The 16,788-nt window shown below is 49.9% G+C and overlaps 1 protein-coding gene across 5 annotated transcripts in view; it reads left to right on the top strand.

The window, feature by feature from the left end:
- The first annotated feature begins 3,284 nt into the window (after window positions 1-3,284).
- LOC149869252 (DGAT1/2-independent enzyme synthesizing storage lipids-like) overlaps window positions 3,285-16,788 on the top strand; it is a 31,324-nt gene continuing 17,820 nt past the window's right edge. For 2 of the 5 annotated variants that reach the window (XM_090039976.1, XM_090039974.1), the window contains exons 1-3: window positions 3,285-3,452; window positions 10,371-10,696; window positions 15,545-15,709. In XM_090039976.1, coding sequence (XP_089896102.1) covers window positions 10,414-10,696; window positions 15,545-15,709 — 448 coding nt within the window. In that variant the 5' untranslated portion in view covers window positions 3,285-3,452; window positions 10,371-10,413. Of the gene's footprint in view, window positions 3,453-3,504; window positions 3,685-5,038; window positions 5,251-10,370; window positions 10,697-15,544; window positions 15,710-16,788 lie in introns of those variants that run through there. The other 3 variants (XM_090039977.1, XM_090039978.1, XM_090039975.1) reach the window with 3 other exon arrangements.

Here is a 16,788-nt window from a genome sequence, read left to right as displayed (position 1 = left end):
TGGGCTCTTCTGCAAGCCGAGGTGCCGAATGAGTCCCATGCGGCAAGGGAGATCATGGGGGCCATGAACCGCATGGTGCAGGGGTGGCTCACTGGGCAGGCCGAGCTCACCCGCGGGTTCATGGTCATTGACAATAGGGCCAATATGGTGAAGGCTGTCTGTGATGCCAGCTTTGTTGGCATCTGCTGTGTGGTGCACAGGCTGCACCTAATAGTGAGGGATGCCTTGAAGGGGGACAGGGGTGCCAATGCCGGTGCTGCCACCACTACTGCTACAAGCCAGCTGATTTCGAAATGCAGGAAGGTGGCAGACTACTCCCACTGCAGCATCAAGGGGGGCAAGATGCTGCAGGAGAAACAGGCAGAGCTCAGTATCCTGCAGCACAGACTCATATGGGATGTGGAGACTTGCTGGAACTCCACATACCTGATGCTCAAGAGGCTTGTGGAGCATCCATGAAGGGCATCCATGAGATGGCCTTGCTTGGGGAGATAGGGATCAGCACCACCCTGAACAGAGCTGAGTGGGGTACCGTCTCCCAGATCTTGCTAGTCCTCAAGCCCTTCCTCAAAGCCACCGAGACCCTTAGCACTGGTGATGCCCTCCTCAGCCAGGTGATCCCCCTAGTGAGGGAACTGGAGAACCAAATGGAGCAGTTCCAGGGGTTCAATGTTCCTGGCTGGGGCAGGCCGCTGTCACCAGACGTGCAGGGACTGGTGAGCCGAATGAAGGAGGGCATCAGGAGACAGCTGGATCCCTTGTGGTCCAGTACGGTCCATGTGATGGTGGGCATGTGCAACCCGAGGGTGAAGAGGAGCATGTGCACTGGCAGCCCCAAAACCCTTGATCACTGGATGCAGGTGCTGGTGAACAAAGTCAGGGAGGCCGAAGTGCAGAGGCGAGGGGACGTGGAAGAGAGGGATCCACTTTCCCATGCCAGCACTCCCAGCACCAGCACCAGCACCAGCCAGTTTCCTCCATGCCAGGCACTGCCAATGTGGGCCATGTGCATGGCTTCAATACTGGGGTCCAAACATGCCAGACCCCAGCCTCGAGCAGGTAGCGCCAAGGCTTCGGTAGCTATCTATCTTGCTGAGGATGTGGAGCCACTGGACTGTGACCCCTTGGCCTACTGGGCAAGCCGCAGCTAGATGCGGCAGGATCTGGCCACAGTTGCCTGGCAACACCTGTCCTGTCCACCGACTAGTGTTCCAAGCGAAAGGGTGTGCAGCATTGCTGGGGTGTTGTGACACCCCCTGCCCCTGCTTGGATCCTACGTTGGTGGAGCAGCTGGCATTCCTATAGGTGAACCTATACAGTTTTGTTGTCTTTGATAGATTCTGGTGTGCAGTTTGTGGGGGTACTGGAGATAGTTGGCAGGTTTTGATCTTTGAGCTGTAGGAAGTTGGCTTCAGTTTTGGTGATGAGGTTAGGTGCTTGTTTGAATGTACAAACCACTTTTCAGAGCTGGAGGACGGGCAACAGCTGCTTATGGACAATGTGGTGGGAACACTTTTCCTCTGGGTAGTCAGATGACATTCTCTATAAAAGCAAGTGCTGCTGACAAGCAATGTGGAGTCAAAGCACCAACATGATACTAGTAACAAACATTTACTATATGCTAAGCATGATGACTAGCTTGGAAACAGCTTCCAGGCAAAGAAGAGAACTTACATAATAGCTGTTACTAACCTCTCTTAAACTTCCTCTGGAAGTGCATATTTGCCAATGATAACTTGACAATCAAGTTCATGCAAACTCAAACTCAGTTGCCAATTACATGCTGCTAAATGAAGTTGTGTGTTCGGAACGCTTCTGTGTGACAGTACTGGGCACCTCTCCATAACGTCTGTGAATGGCACACAAATTAGTTTGCAAACAAGTTTAGATAATCCAGGGTTTACCTTCTCGGAGAAGAGCCAGGCAGTGAGGGTGGGAGATCAGCCAGGCAGGGTCCAGCCTGAACCTCCCTTATCTGCCTATCTCATCACACCTCTGTGTACCCTCCAAAGCACCTGTTGACACCTGAGGGTGCTGCAGCTCCCTGGTTGGGAAACACTGTTCTAGGGCAGTGGTTTTCAGCCTTTTTTATTCACAGACCCCTAAAACAATTCAAACAGAGGCACGGACCTCTTTGGGAACCTATCACTCGTTCTGATTGCCCATTACAGGCAAGTACTAACAAAACTGATTTGAGTGCCAGCAAGTGTTTCTCAATTTCACTTTTCACATCACTGTCTAGCCAAAAAGCTGTCAAGGATTTCAGATGTGTCAAAGTTGTTTCCTCTTACATGAGAAACCCCGAGCTGAAGCTTCTTGATGAAAGCCATCAGTCCCCTGCATATCACAGGGCTTCCCCCAGCTTGCCAGGTCAAACCCTCACATATTCACATGTATTGCGTGTGCTGTGACAATGAGAAGTTGCGGCACAGCCTGAGCTAGCAGATATCTGTATACATCACCAGACTTTTTCTTGTGTCCTCCCATCAGTTTTGCAGGACCTAACCTTTCACTAAAAATATGCACCATTCTTATTGTTCCAGATGAAGCTTTCCATAAATGTTTCTCGGCACTAATTTTCCCAGGGGAAATTCCATCCAGACTGGTTTGCTCACGCCGTCTCCCTCACCCTCAGCCCTCACTCCTGTTCTGCTCCAGTTTGTAGATTGATCTTGCTGGGTGAGTGGAGGGGCTGTGGGGCTCTAGCATTGCTGGTCCCATGTGAAGTACCGGTGGTGGGAGGGTGAGGTGGGGCGGCGGAGCCGCGCTCTGCCTGCTGGGCTGCCTGCCCCGGTGCTTGGCCAGCTTCTGTGCATGGGGAGAAGAGCAGCAGCGGTGGCACTTCACCTCCTGGCAGAGGCACCATCTTTACAGCCAACTTTTGCAGACCCCTAGGCAAGGACCACAGTTGAAAAGCAGGTCCCAGGGCAATGGGTGGTCTGGAAGCCAGTAAGAAATGTTAGAGGCCCAAGACTGGCAGAGTGGTAGGGATGTCAGGGGAGCTGTGCAAAGCAGGCGGGTCACTGGGGAAGCCTGAGCCCTGGGAGAAATGTGAGTGCCCCGAGGAAGGGTGCGTATTATTTGCACGTTAGTTCCTGTGCAACAAGGAACAGGCAATCCCGGTGCGGGAGTTCTGTATCTGTATTTGCCTGAAGAAGTAAAAAAGTTTCAAAAACCGGTGAGTTCATGTTCCCGGCGCCAGGCTGGGCGGGATGGACGAGACCGGCCTGGAGGTGGCAGTGGTGGCAGGGAGCAGCGCGGTTTAGTTCACGGCCGCCGACAGCAGTGGGAAGAGGCGAACTTCCCGCCGCCCCCAGTCCCTGGAGCCGCCTGGGCTGCGGCTCCTTGGGGCAGGGGGCGGCGGCGGCGGGGCGGGGCGGGGCCGCCTCCCGCAGCTCAAAGCGTGCCCGTCCCGCCCCGTCCCGGCGCCGGCGTCGCTGCGCGGGAGGCAGGTGGGAGCTCGCGGCCCGGCCCGGCGCCGGCGCCGGGCAGCGCGGGGCGGCCCCGGGCGGGTTACGGTGGCGCCTCGGGGCCGCCCGAGGGCTGCGGCTGCGGGGATGGAGGCCCCCGCGCGGGTGGCAGGAGCCCCCGGGGCCGGGGCCGAGCAGCACTCCCCGGGAAGGAGCGCTCGTCTCTCCAGGCGTGGGTCGGGCCGGGGGCACCCTGCGCGGCGCCCCGAGGCCGGTGTGTGATGAGCCGGGCTGTGCCCTCAAGGGCTGGGGCCTTTCGGAGCCGCCCCTGCTCCTGCTGCCAGGCTGGCTCCGGGGGCGGTGCGCGTGGAGGCGGCCGCGAGCCTCTGTCCGCTGTGCTGGGCACGCGTGTGACGGGAGGCGGCTGCGAGGCTCCCCGCGTAGCGCTGTGTGGGGGCGAAGGGCCTTTTGTCAACACAGCTTCTCTCGGTTGCGCGACACTCGGGTGCACCTTTGCGACAGGGATTGGAGAGAGAACCTTTTCCTTGAAATTCCCCTGTGTTTCCACTGCTTTGCATGGAGGTGCGCTCGTATATGGGATCGGCACCAATAAAACGAAAGCGGTCGTTATCCACAACTGGCTTTTTTGGGCTGGTTTAGCCGATAATGTTACTGATAAAGGCTGCGTGCATGGGTGCAGCCACGCCACGCACGGGGCAGGAATGCAGCCAGGGGGTAGGCTGTGCCGGGGCTGCAACCAGTCTGGGTGTGGTGGATGGCAGCAGCACTGGGAGGTGGGGCTGCAGGGAAACTGGTTATGAAGTCTGAGGCCAGAGCAGAAGTGCTGACAGCACAGCCTGTCAGATTCCAACAAATCTGCGAGTTCTGCTAAATGCTTTGTCATGAGGACCTGAAAAAGGAAAGGAAGGAGCTTTTTATGGTGTGATAAGTACTTTGCACTTATAACTGGTCTGTAGGTATTTGCACCATTAACCAGTTATGTGTGTGATGGTTGTGGCAGGCCAGTAGGGGGTGCTCCTGCATTGTGCCACCCACCCATTGTGCCCAACCACCTTCCAGGCTCCCAGTGGGGGTGTCTCATGTCTCGCTGACCCCCTTCCTGGAGCACACTCACTAGCCTGGGGGTTAAAACTGCCACCACCCCAGGATGGGCTTGATTCTGGGTCTGTACTCCCTGGGAAATGCAGGCCTAGTAGCCCTTGAGGGTACTTGACTCGCTTCAAGTACTTGGGATGCTTCCCTCAGTCGGAAGCACAAGTAGTGGTCTCCCTTAGTCAGCTGAGCCAAGGCATAATCTAGACCCACTCTCAATAAGTCTCCCATGCTAGGTACAAAGGAGAACTTTATTGGTTACAAGGAGTAGGGCTGGAATAGGGTATAGGGTAGGGCAATATCAGAGAAATCCCATACAGCCAACTGGCCTAGCTGGGTAGCCTTTGATCATAGCATCCGAGTTGCTGCAAGCTATATATCTAGTCAGATCTCGGGTAGCTTACTCACAAGTATCATGCAGAGGCAGGTGGAGATTCCTTCTGGAGGCAGGCAGTTCCTTGATCATGAGTTTTGAAAGAGAGAGCAAGTTTCAAATGGTCCAGCTCTTCTCTCTCTCTCTCTGTCTCTCTCTCTCAGAGTCTTCCTCATGGCTGCTGTCCATTCTTCTGGGAAGTCCTTAACTTATATAGCCCTTATGACCTCATTTACCTGGTCCAATGGAGGCCAGCATCTGTTGGATGTCAGCCAACCAATTTGAAATGCATCGCTAGTTGCTGGGTAGACTGGCAGTCCCTAGCTCCCCAGGGAGCCCAAGCCCCTCATCCAGGTATGTGATGCCAGTCATGTAGGCAGAGAGAGCAGGTTTCCCCCCTCCGTCAGGAATGCATCCAGTTTTGGTTACCTAAAGAGATAGGGTAAGGTGTGTATTCTCTGCTGGGCCCAAATTGTCAGCAGAGTTTTTGGGGAGAAACAGAGGTGGCCTTCTGCCACAGTTGTAATGTGTAGAAGGGGGCTCTATTTGTAACAAGGCATCATGGAAGTATATAAAATGCCTTGCCATGTACACTCATTAGCAAGGGCAAGGTTGAAGAACTAGCCTGTAAGAAAACAAACTCTTACCTTTGGTCTCCAGCTCTCCCCCAAAGGTAAGAGTTTGTTTTCTTACAGGCTAGTTGACCTCCTCCTGCGTGTTCGTCAGGGGATGGGGATCCACAGGAGCAAGAAAAAAACCTCAACCAGGTGAGGGACCTGGTAAGAACTCAGGTATATACCAAGGGACCAGTTGTCTCTCAGGTAGGGACGGTGCCCAGGGCTCCCATGGCGGGATTAAGATGTCTCTTCACTAATGCATGAAGCACGGGGAACAAGCAGGAGGAGCTTGCTCTCCTGCTTGCAAGTAGTAAAATCGACCTGGTTGGCCTAGTGGAGACATGGTGGGATGAAACATTTGACTGGGTATTAGACATTGAAGGCTATAGGTTGTTTAGAAGAGATAGAAAGGGGAAAAAAGGTGGGGGGGGGGGGTTGCACTCTATGTCAGGGAACAGTATACCAGTTCTACCTTCCAAATGGGACCAGAGGAAGGCTTAACTGAGACCCTGTGGGTCAAACTTCAAGGAGGGTGGGGGGAGAGGGATCTGGCGGTAGGGGTTTACTACAGGCCACCACATCAGGAGGAAGCGCTGGATCTGGAATTCTCCAGGCAGCTTGGGGATGCTGTGCATGCAAAGGATGTTGAGGTCATGGGTGATATGAATTACCCTGACATCAACTGGGAGGAACAGTCGGCCAGCTCTAGCCACTCATGAAGGTTCCTGACGTGCGTACAGGACCTACACCTCATGCAGGAGGTACACATCCCCACTAGGGAAAATGCCATACTGGATCTGGTGTTGGCCTCAGGGGACGACCTGGTGGGGGATATGCTAGTACAAGGAAAGCTAGGAGACAGTGATCATGAAATGATCCAGTATGCTATTCAGAGAAAGGTGGGGAGGGTAACTAGCGCAGTGCAAATGCTTGACTTTAGGAAAGCCAACTTCGATGTGCTCAGGGCAGTAGTCAGGGAGGCACTTGGAGCCCAGGGTGTAGCTAGTATGGGGGTCCAGGAAAGGTGGTCCTTCCTCAAGGAGGCTATCCTTGGGGCGCAGCAGGATGCAATTCCTCTGCGCAGGAAGGCGGGAAAAGGGTCCAAGAAACCTTCATGGCTGAGTGCAGATATCCAGGCTGGCTTGAGGGCAAAGAAAAAAAGCATACTGGCGGTGGAAGCAGGGGGCAGGGACAAAGGAGGAGTACACGTCCCTGACCTGAGCTTGTAGGGATTTGGTAAGGGAGGCTAAAGCAGCACTGGAGCTTAGATTAATTTCTGGGATTAAGGATAACACAAAGTCCTTCTTCAAGTATATAGGTAGCAAGAAGTCGTCTCAGGATAACATTGGAACCCTACGGGGTGGGGCGGGGCAGGGCAGGGCAGGGCAGTTGGTGACGGGCGCGCGAGAGAAGGCAGAACTCTTTAACAAGACAGGCCTCCGTGTTCCTGTCTGCTCGGGTGACAGTGCAGAGAGGCCCAGGAAGGATGCGAGTCCGCTGACTTAGTTCAGACCTGGAGGGCTTAGATGTATCCATCTCATCGGCCCGGATGACCTTCATTCGCGGGTGCTGAGGGAATTGGCTGGTGTCATTGCGGAGCCATTGGCACGGCAGTTTGAGGACTCCTGGTGCTTGGGCCAAGTCCCTGAGGACTGGAAAAGGGCCAATGTGGTCCCTATTTTCAAGAAGGAGAGGAAGGAAGAGCCTGGCAACTACAAGCCAGTCAGCCTCACTTCTATCCTGGGGAAGGTCTTTGAAAAAATTATCAAGGGCCACATTTGTGAGAGCCCTGCAGGGGAAGTGATGTTGAGGGGTAACCAACACAGGTTTGTGCCAGGCCGATCCTGCCTGACTAACCTGGTCTCTTTCTATGACCAGGTAACAAAAAGCTAAGATGTGAAGGAGGAAGTCGATGTCATCTTCTTGGACTTCCAGAAGGCCTTTGACACAGTGTCCCACCCAATTCTGGTGGGCAAGCTGAGGGACTGCGGCATTGACGAATGCACAGTCACATGGGTGGCAAACTGGCTCCAGGGGCGCACCCAGAGGGTGGTGGTAGATGGGTCGATGTTAACCTGGGAGGGTGTGGACAGCAGAGTCCTCCAGGGCTTGGTCCTTGGGCCGGTGCTGTTCAACATCTTCATTAGCGACCTGGACAAGGGTGTGGAGAGCACCCTGTTCAAGTTCACTGATGACACCAAGCTGTGGGGTAAAGTGAATACACCGGCAGGCAGGGACCGCATCCAGGCAGACCTGGATAGGTTGGAGAAGCGGGTGGATCTGAACAGGATGTGGTTCAACAAGGACAAGTGCAGAGTGCTGCACCTGGGGAGAGGGAACCAGCATTATGGTTACAGGTTAGGGGCTGAACATCTCAGCAGCACAGAGGCAGAAAGGGATCTTGGAGTCAGGACTGACTCCAGGATGAATATGAGTCGCCAATGCGATGAAGCAGTAGGCAGAGCGAACCGCACCCTGTCCTGCATCAACAGGGGCATCACTAACAGGTCCAGACAGGTCTTGCTCCCTCTATGCAGCACTGGTCAGGCCACAGCTGGAGTACTGTGTCCAGTTCTGGGCACCACACTTCAAGAGGGATGTGGGGAACCTGGAGAGGGTTCAGAGGAGGGCCACTCACATGGTTGGGGGCCTCCGTGGCCAGCCCTATGAGAAGAGGCTGAGGGATTGTGACAGTTGTGCCTCTTCGGGGCTGTCTATTAGTGGTCCCGCAACACCAATCAAGGGCCAACCGCCCACCTTCTCGCCTGCCATGCCTTGTTATCTGCATGACTGGAAGATCTTAATCAAGCGGGAGGCTGCGTATTTTCTGTCTCGGTGCCCGAGGCACTATCTGCGACTCCTCTGCTCTCCTTACACTGCAGCCCAAGCCTCGCAAATGTATCTGGTGTTGTTCAGGTCTGTCCTCATCTCTCTGCGCCACGCGGCTGCTCTCTGGCGTGTCCCTCAGCCTGCACCCTCACTGGCACCCTCTAGCTCATCTCACACTGCCTGTTCCAGGACTTCACCAGTGTCAGCTCCGGGGCTCCTTGCTGCCACCCCCTTTGGCTCCGGGGCTGGGACCCACACACCCCAAACAACGCTGCGCCCTCTTCAGTGCCAGGAACCCCCACGCTACTTTGGAGTCCCTATGAGGCCTTCTCCAACCCTAATAGCCTCACCTGGTCCTCTGGTCAAAACAATAAACACAAGAACACAAAGCCCCTGGGCTACAATGTAAAAGCTAGACCGTTTAAGAATCCATCTCTACACGAGAGAGAGAGAGAGAATCAACCCCCAGCAGGAACCAGGGGATGTTCCCACCGTCAGAGTTCTCCCCTTTGTGCTGGCTCAGTTCCTCCTCCCTTGGCCACCGGAGGGAAAACTGCTCTCCTGGCCTTCTGCCTGGGCTTAAGAAGGGCTAAGCTCTGCCCCTTCCTGTCTCTACGTTTCCCTGGTTGCTAGGGCAACCAGCACCTGCACAGTCTTGGTGACTGGCAGCTGGGCTTCCCCCTTTCTGCCACTAGGGGTCTCTCCTGAGCCATTTCTGCTCTCAGTGGCAGGGCACCTGAGAGCTCTGCCACAGGGACCTGAATCTCTTCAGTCTCCACAAGGGGAGACTGAAGGGGGATCTTGTGGCTGCCTACAATCTTATCAGAGGCCAGCAGCAGGGACTCGGGGAAAGTCTGTTCACCAGGGCCCCCCGTGGAGTCACTAGGAACAATGGCCACAAGCTGAGGGAGGATAGGTTTAGGTTAGCTATTAGGAAGAGCTACTTCACGGTAAGGGTGGCCAGAGCCTGGAATAGGCTTCCCAGAGAGGTGGTGCTCTCACCTTCCCTGGAAATCTTTAAGAGGAGACTGGATAGGCACCTGGCTGGGGTCTTGTGACCCCTCCCATCCCCAGTGCTCATTCCTGCCCATGGTGGGGGGTCAGACTCAATGATCTGTCTAGGTCCCTTCCGACTCACTGATTCTATGATTCTATGAAGAAGGGTGCCTTCCACTTGGTATGGCTTATGAGATGTGTACATTTCCTTACTACTTGCAGGAGTTTAAAAAGGTTATTTTCTGCACAGCTAAGCCTTATCCCAAGGGCATTCCTGCGCTGGTCTGTGGTGCCAGGTCCTGCTCAAACGAAGCATGTGCCAGTCCCCTAGGCTAGCATGGGGCAGCCACTGTCTGTGGCAAATGAGCTGGGCCCAGCACTGCAGGTAGCACAGGGGTCCAGCAAGGCACTGCATGGAGCATACACCCCCTCTTGCTGCATGCAGCATGCATGGGAGTGCTGTGAGTGGGACTGGCTGATCATGGGGCTCTCTGTGCACATGGCCCTGGAGCTGTCATGGGATACATGCTCTCAATGGTGCATGGGCTGGGTGTAGTGCTGACAGGGTCTGGGGCACAGGTTGTATGTGGCATCCTGCACTGCTTGCACTGCTGCATGTTGTGTGGGGGCCAGGGCTGGCCCAGCAACCCACAAGCTGGATTGTGAATCTCAATGGGTCTGAATCTTACCTGTGGGCCAAACGTTTGACACTCTTTCTCTATCCTCTGTAGAAGTCTGGAGTGGGTTGACCACAGTCACAAAATCTAATAGTCCCTGTAAAAGAATACTAGCTGAATGAATTATTAAATTTAAAGGCTGGTAGCAATTCTCCAGTACTACAAACAACACTGCTTATTAAATGACTACATCCACACAGTAAAATAATTATCTGAATGGATCTTATACTTACATTAGCCCCTATGCTTAGTGCTGTTATTGTTGTTGGTAGGCTCTCTGTTTTTGGCTCTAGCTTAGAAGCTGCCATGACTATGGAGGGAGTTGCATTCTGTTTCTGTTTCTCTCTCTTTACAGGAGAGGACAAGAAGAACAGGACTGGCCTGCAGGGGAGATACCAATGATCTCTATCAGCTTCTTTTCTCACATATTGGAACAATGGAATGTCATGGAGTACCTGGAGACCTGTCTTAATCATGGGTTCACCAAGGTGGTGATGGCTTCAATATTAACCGTTTTTTTACTTCCTTGGATGCTGCTTATCTTTGGCCTCCTCAGTGCTCTTCTCATTGCAACTTATCACAGGATTTCTAAGGTAAAAACAAAGCGTTCTGATGATTTCTGGGACAGTGCAAGACAAACGCTGGCATACTTGTGGGATCTGTATGCAAGAATATGGCATGGTAAGTTACACTTCCTTTTTTGTAGCTGTAAATATGTTTTAATGAGGTGAATGACCCCAAAATTTAAATGTTAGGCTTCTTCAACCCCAGGATTACTAACCCAAGACCATTTTCTTTACTGACAATCTGCAAACCTTCTACTGACAACTAACCTTTTGCTGACACATACTTTATGTTATATAAATGTAATCCTTCTGCCAGACCCTGGATGAGGGCCTCATTCCAATCATAGTTTAAAAAAAAGAAAATTGGTTGTCAGTGAAAATTTTCAAACTTAGCATTAACTTTTTTTTTTCTTGGTTTGGCAACCTTACTTGACTGTAGCAGTGGTTTTACACCATGTTAACCCCACTTCAGGGTTCCCCTGTTTACCCTCACAGCCATGCTGCCTCCTACCAGTCCCACTCTCTGTGTCCTGGCATGACAGCCCCCAAAGAAGGACCTCTATCTGCATACCTGGCACCCATCAGTGTTACAGGCAGATGGGAGGTAGCATCGGGAGCATTAGCTGTAACATATGGCTGGGGCTTGGGGAAGGAGCTTTGGAGGACCCCATGAGCCCTAAAGTCCTTAGAGCTCCATTTGAAGTGCTGCTCTCCTGCTCAGACACTAAGTGGCCCTACTCCCATTGCTTCATGTTTTTATGGCTTCTGTGGGCAGGCATTTTTAGCCTGGTTATTTACAGCCTGGTTATTTACAGTTGGCAAGCCTGGTGAACCTATTCAGAAACCAGTACTAGTTTTTGCTAGATGCTACATAGTACACAAGAATCCTTTCCCCAAAGAGTTTATTATTTAAAAGAGGCAAAAGTGAAATATATTGGGGAGTGCATGAACTGTTAGCACATGGATAGTAAACAGAATGAATATTCTTTATTTGTGGTTTGTTTTCCAAGAAAGAGAAATGGTTACTTATATTCATATTCTAACAACAACACTGACAATTCACTGTATGCTAAAATGGATACAATTTTAAAGAATCATGTGTGGGGGAACTTTTTTATTTTTTGTTTGTTGCCAGAACTTATTTCTAGAAATGTCAATATAACTGTAATTTTAAGATTCTAGAATTTATGTAAGAGCTATTTGGAAATGAAAAGGACAGCTCATTTTAATTGGACATTGTGCCATTTTTAAATATTTACCTTATTGGCGAACATGCATTTCTTAGGAAATAGAACTCCTTCCCCTGCTACTCCCTCTCTTCCCCTTGTTTAAACAAATATAGTTGAGTTACAGTGACTGAAAAGAAATGGAAGCAAGTCTTTCTTTCATTTTATTTTTGTTGTTGGGGTCTTGGATGATGTGGGAGATGTTGCCCTGCAAGGAAGAGGTCCCTGTGTTCCTGTTTCCTTGTTCCTGATGGGGCAGAAATTTCCCTGCTGTTCTGTGTTACCAAATTTGCCCGTCACTTTGGGGTGTGCTCATTTATTAGGGATACATTTCTATGAGCTTCGTAATTCTATCAATGTGCTGCTTGTGTTACTTGTATTTTTATACGGAGCTGTATTTCTCCCTTCTGCAAGTCCTCACCTCCAATGGAGCTATCTTGCAGGACTCTGTTTCAATGGGTCTGGGTTTCTCCACTTGCCAAATCAGTCATATACACACACAGATTAACTTGACACACCTGACCCATCCGGGTTGATCAGCATGCGCAGGCTCACACCCTCATATGTGAAGAATCAGTTCATCAGAGCAACAATAAACTGCAGTTGGACACAAGCACACAGGTAAACCGAATACCTCTGAATCTGGCTGGCACCCTCATGGGCCAGCATTCAGTTCATTAGGGAACATCTGAGTCAAACTGGGTCAATCAGCCTGTACAAGCTGATCCCCTTATGTGTTTCAAACTCAGCACATCCCAATCTTTAGCCTCTTGATGAGCAGACCCCACAGTATGTTTGGGCTTTGCAGAAATCTTTTGCTTAGATAAAAGAAGCGTTGCTGCAGAGCAGGTGGGGAAGGAAAAGTAGAGAAGGAAAAATATACCCAGTTACTACTAGTTTGACCATAAAAGTTATTTATTGCTAAGTATATGAAATATATAATGGTACTAGTAGTAATACATGCAAAGGAAAAACAAATGCAAACAATTACAATACTGGTTTCACTAAGTATTTGGGGAAACTTAGCTCAAGCTTAACTAATACAGTTCAGGTTCAGAAATTTATGCTTAGAGAGAGAAAAGAGAGAGCAAGAGCACTGGGATCTCACCAGTCCAAAGCACTCGCGTTTCAATGCTGACAAGTAAAGTTCTCAGCATGATCCTTGAAGGGAGAAGATCTGTTTCTTACAGCTTCTCGAGAACAACAGCGGATGGTGTCAGCACCCACACACTTTGCTGCTTTTTTTGCCAGATTTTTATACCCTCAGTTCAGCTTCTTCAAAGAATTCTCAACAGTGTAAATCATTGTCTTTTTTCTTGACAATGGGTTATCTGGTTTGGAACATCTTAAGAAACTGATTGATAATCAGGAAAAACAAAAGGTTAACGAGTAACCAGACACTTAGGAGCCAGCTTGAAATTCGTACGGATAGCAGATATACCGATGGGATATCTCATGGTTTCTTCAGAAACAATAGATAGCTTGCAGCATCAGGGTTTTGGGTTTTTACTTGTTGTGAACAAGCTTCAGCTTAGCATGACTTTTTTCCAGATCTTACTATAGTCTTTTAACAAACTTAAGGCAATTATTGGAGTGTTCATAACCTTTGGTGGGGGAGGACTTCCACCAGTCATCTCAGGAAAAGTATGACAACATTTTACGGATCAAAAGGGGCAGGAGTGCGCAAAAGCCCCCATGGCCCACCAAAAGCATCCAGGAATGTCTCCTAGCTAAAAGGGAGGTGTACAACCAATGGAAGGGAGGGTGCAAGCAACAGTGGGAACTGCCCCCAAACTGCAGCTCCATCCTGTGCCCTGCAGTACCGCAGCTGGGCAGTGCCTGCTGCTGCCTCTGCCCCCTCCAAGACCACGGGGGGGGGGGTTGATCTTCCCCCCCGCCTCTCCCCACACCCCTTCCCTCCCTCTCTCATTCCATCACAACGGACTTACCAGCTGGAGGCAGCTCTCCATGCTGTATTGGAAATTGGATTGGTATTGGCCGATATGCCTCCTTAGAATTCGTATATTGGTATTGGCCCTTAAAATGTCTGTCAGTGCACCCCTAGTTCTTTCACATCCCAGGTGACTGTTCTGACCCTGGGTTCTTGGTATTCTGGGTGAGGAAGGGTTTTTTGAACAAAAAAGTCCCTCTTGAAATCAAGAAATCTCTTTTTGTCTAAACTATTATTTTAACTTTCTCTGAAAACATTACATATCATATTTTATAACAAGACATGCACCTTCTAAACACCCCGCTGCCACCCCAATTGGAGGGTGTGCTTTAGGTAGGGAAGCTGTTTACTTTCTTGGAAAAGTAGCGCTCTCGAAGGCAGATGCATGGCATACAAGCAGGAGCCATCTTCACACTGTGTCAGCTCAGCAAACTGAAGGGGCAGAGTCTTGTATTAACCTGCTCGCACCCATAATTATTGGGTGAGCATCATAGCTTGTGCCTGAAGTAGCAAGTGAGCTATTCATAGAATCTTGTTGAGAATTTTGATGTAGAAATAACACTTGTATGAGAACTATGTATAGTAAAAAACTAGCAATCCTGTTGCTGTGCTTTGCAAGGGTCCAGGCCTTACCTCACAAGACATGGAGTAAGGCCTCTTGGAAACACAGTCTTCAGGAAGTGTGGCATCTGTACAGTCTGCTACACCAGGAAGTTTCTGATGCTACACTTCCTTCACACTCCATGCAATAATGCAAGTCCTCTGTTGCAGAAATCTGCTATGGTTCGTTTCTCGGGAGGCGAAAAAAACTCTCAGTCACAGACACACTCCATTAGCAATACAAAAGGTATATATTTGCAAATAGGGTCAGAGAGAGAGACAAAAGATCAAACACTCTGCCCGCGGGGAACACTTCTCAGCAGGCCTTTATCCCCTCTCTCCTGAGCACGTGTACAGAAGCAGGAACTCTTACAACTCATTTCCGGTTCATACAAACATGTTTGTGAATACGTCACATCATACATCGCATGTGTATTATAATTAACTACTTAAGTATGCGGGGCGGATAGGCTTATATGCATTAGCTTATTACACGTGCTTAGAAAGAACTTCAGGTTACAAAAGGTTCAAGCTCAAGGCTAAGATGACAATTATTTTTATCTAGTCTAAGAAATGTGGGAGCCATGAAAGAAAGTGTGATTTAGTGTAACAAAGAGATAGTAAATTTGCAGAACAAAGAGAGAGTGATACCTTAGTACAAAGAGCCCTTAGTAGCTTTTTTTTTTTTTCCTTCAATCTCCAACCCCCCGTCTTCCACCAAGGAGACAAGGAGAGCGAACAGCTGTGCTTTTCTAACTATTGATAATGCATTTTTAATAATATTTCTAACACCTCCAAGAAATAGTTAACCATGATGATGCAAAATCTTTCTACATTTTTTGCCTTCTAAACCCCCCCCCCCCGACTCTATTTTTTATTTGGGGGGAGGGGTTATACCACTTTTTCTTGCATACTTATGCCTATACTTGTGCTCTCCAATTCTTAAGTCATGCTGAAGTGTCTAAATCACTTGGGTTGTGCCATGCTCAATAGAAAAATGTCTAAATACCTTTGTAGGAATTTGGGCCCGGATCATAAAGTTACCAAGTGTTGGAAGTTTTTGAAGAAGCTGCTCCGTACTGCTTGCTGCTTAAGTCCATACTTCTGTCTAGCAAAAACCTTAAGTTCAAATTCCAAATAATCTAAAATTAACATTAACAATGCCTTACTTTTGTACTGCAAACAGGTTATGAGCTTCATGGTTTGGAAAACATACCAGAAGGACCAGCTCTTCTTATCTATTACCATGGAGCTCTTTCTGTGGACTACATGTTTTTTGTAATTAGGTACTTTAAACTGACACACCGGATGTGCGTCTCCGTAGTTGATCATAAGCTCCATAAAGTGCCAGGTAAAATTCTTATATTGGAAATAGTTCAATGCTTTCACAATATGAAACTGTTGTGTTGTGTTTTTATGCACTTTGTATCCATAATACTTGTGAGATGCATGATTAGCACAGCATGCCCATACTGCATGCTGACAGTGAATTTAGATGTTAGGTGCATTGCATTCCTCCATCTCAAATTTGCATACAGTTTGCACACAATTCTTTGTTCTTTCCCCTTTTGAGCTTTTGGAGGGGCTGGGCATGTTCAAATCAGCGGGTCCAGATGCTCTTCACCCAGGGTGTTGAGGGAGCTAGCAGGGGTTATTGCAGGGCCCTTGGCACAGCTTTACGAGCGCTCATGGTGCTCGGGCCAGGTGCCAGATGATTGGAAGATAGCCAGCGTGGTCCCCATCATTAAAAAAGGGAGGAGGGAGGACCCGGGCAACTATAGGTCCATCAGTCTTACCTCAATCCTAGGGAAACTCTTTGAGAAGATCATCATGGATCACATCTGTGATGAGCCAGCCTCAGAGATGATGCTCAAGGGCAACCAGCACGGCTTCATTAGGGGCAGGTCATGTCAGACGAACCTGATCACCTTTTATGATCAGGTCACAAAAGCACTAGATGCAGGTGTTACCGTGGATGTAGTCTTTCTGGACTTCAGCAAGGCCTTGGACACCGTCTCCCACCCCATCCTCATTAAAAAATTGGGCGACTGTGGGATTGATGCCTACACAGTCAGATGGATTGCAGATTGGCTGAAGGGTTGCTCTCAGAGGGTGGTGGTGGATGGGTCATATTTGACCTGGGGAGAAGTGGGCAGTGGAGTCCCCCAGGCTTGGTCCTTGGGCCCGCGCTGTTCAATTTCTTTATCAGCGATTTGGATGACGGGGTGAAAAGCAACCTGTTTAAATTCGCTGATGATACTAAAATTTGGGGTAAGGTGAGCATGCTAGTAGGGAGGGAAAGACTGCAGCAAGACCTGGATAGGTTACAGGGGTGGGCTAGCAAAAACAGGATGCGTTTTAATACTGATAAGTGCAGGGTGCTGCACTTGGGCAGTAGTAACCAGCAGCACATTTATAAGATGGGGAAAC

Source organism: Crocodylus siamensis, chromosome 3, assembly GCF_052110815.1.
Source record: "Crocodylus siamensis isolate JL-2025a chromosome 3, ASM5211081v1, whole genome shotgun sequence".
NCBI classification, from domain to species: Eukaryota; Metazoa; Chordata; order Crocodylia; family Crocodylidae; genus Crocodylus; species Crocodylus siamensis.
Note: the sequence above shows the minus strand (reverse complement) of the source record. Positions and strands in the feature narration are given on the sequence as shown.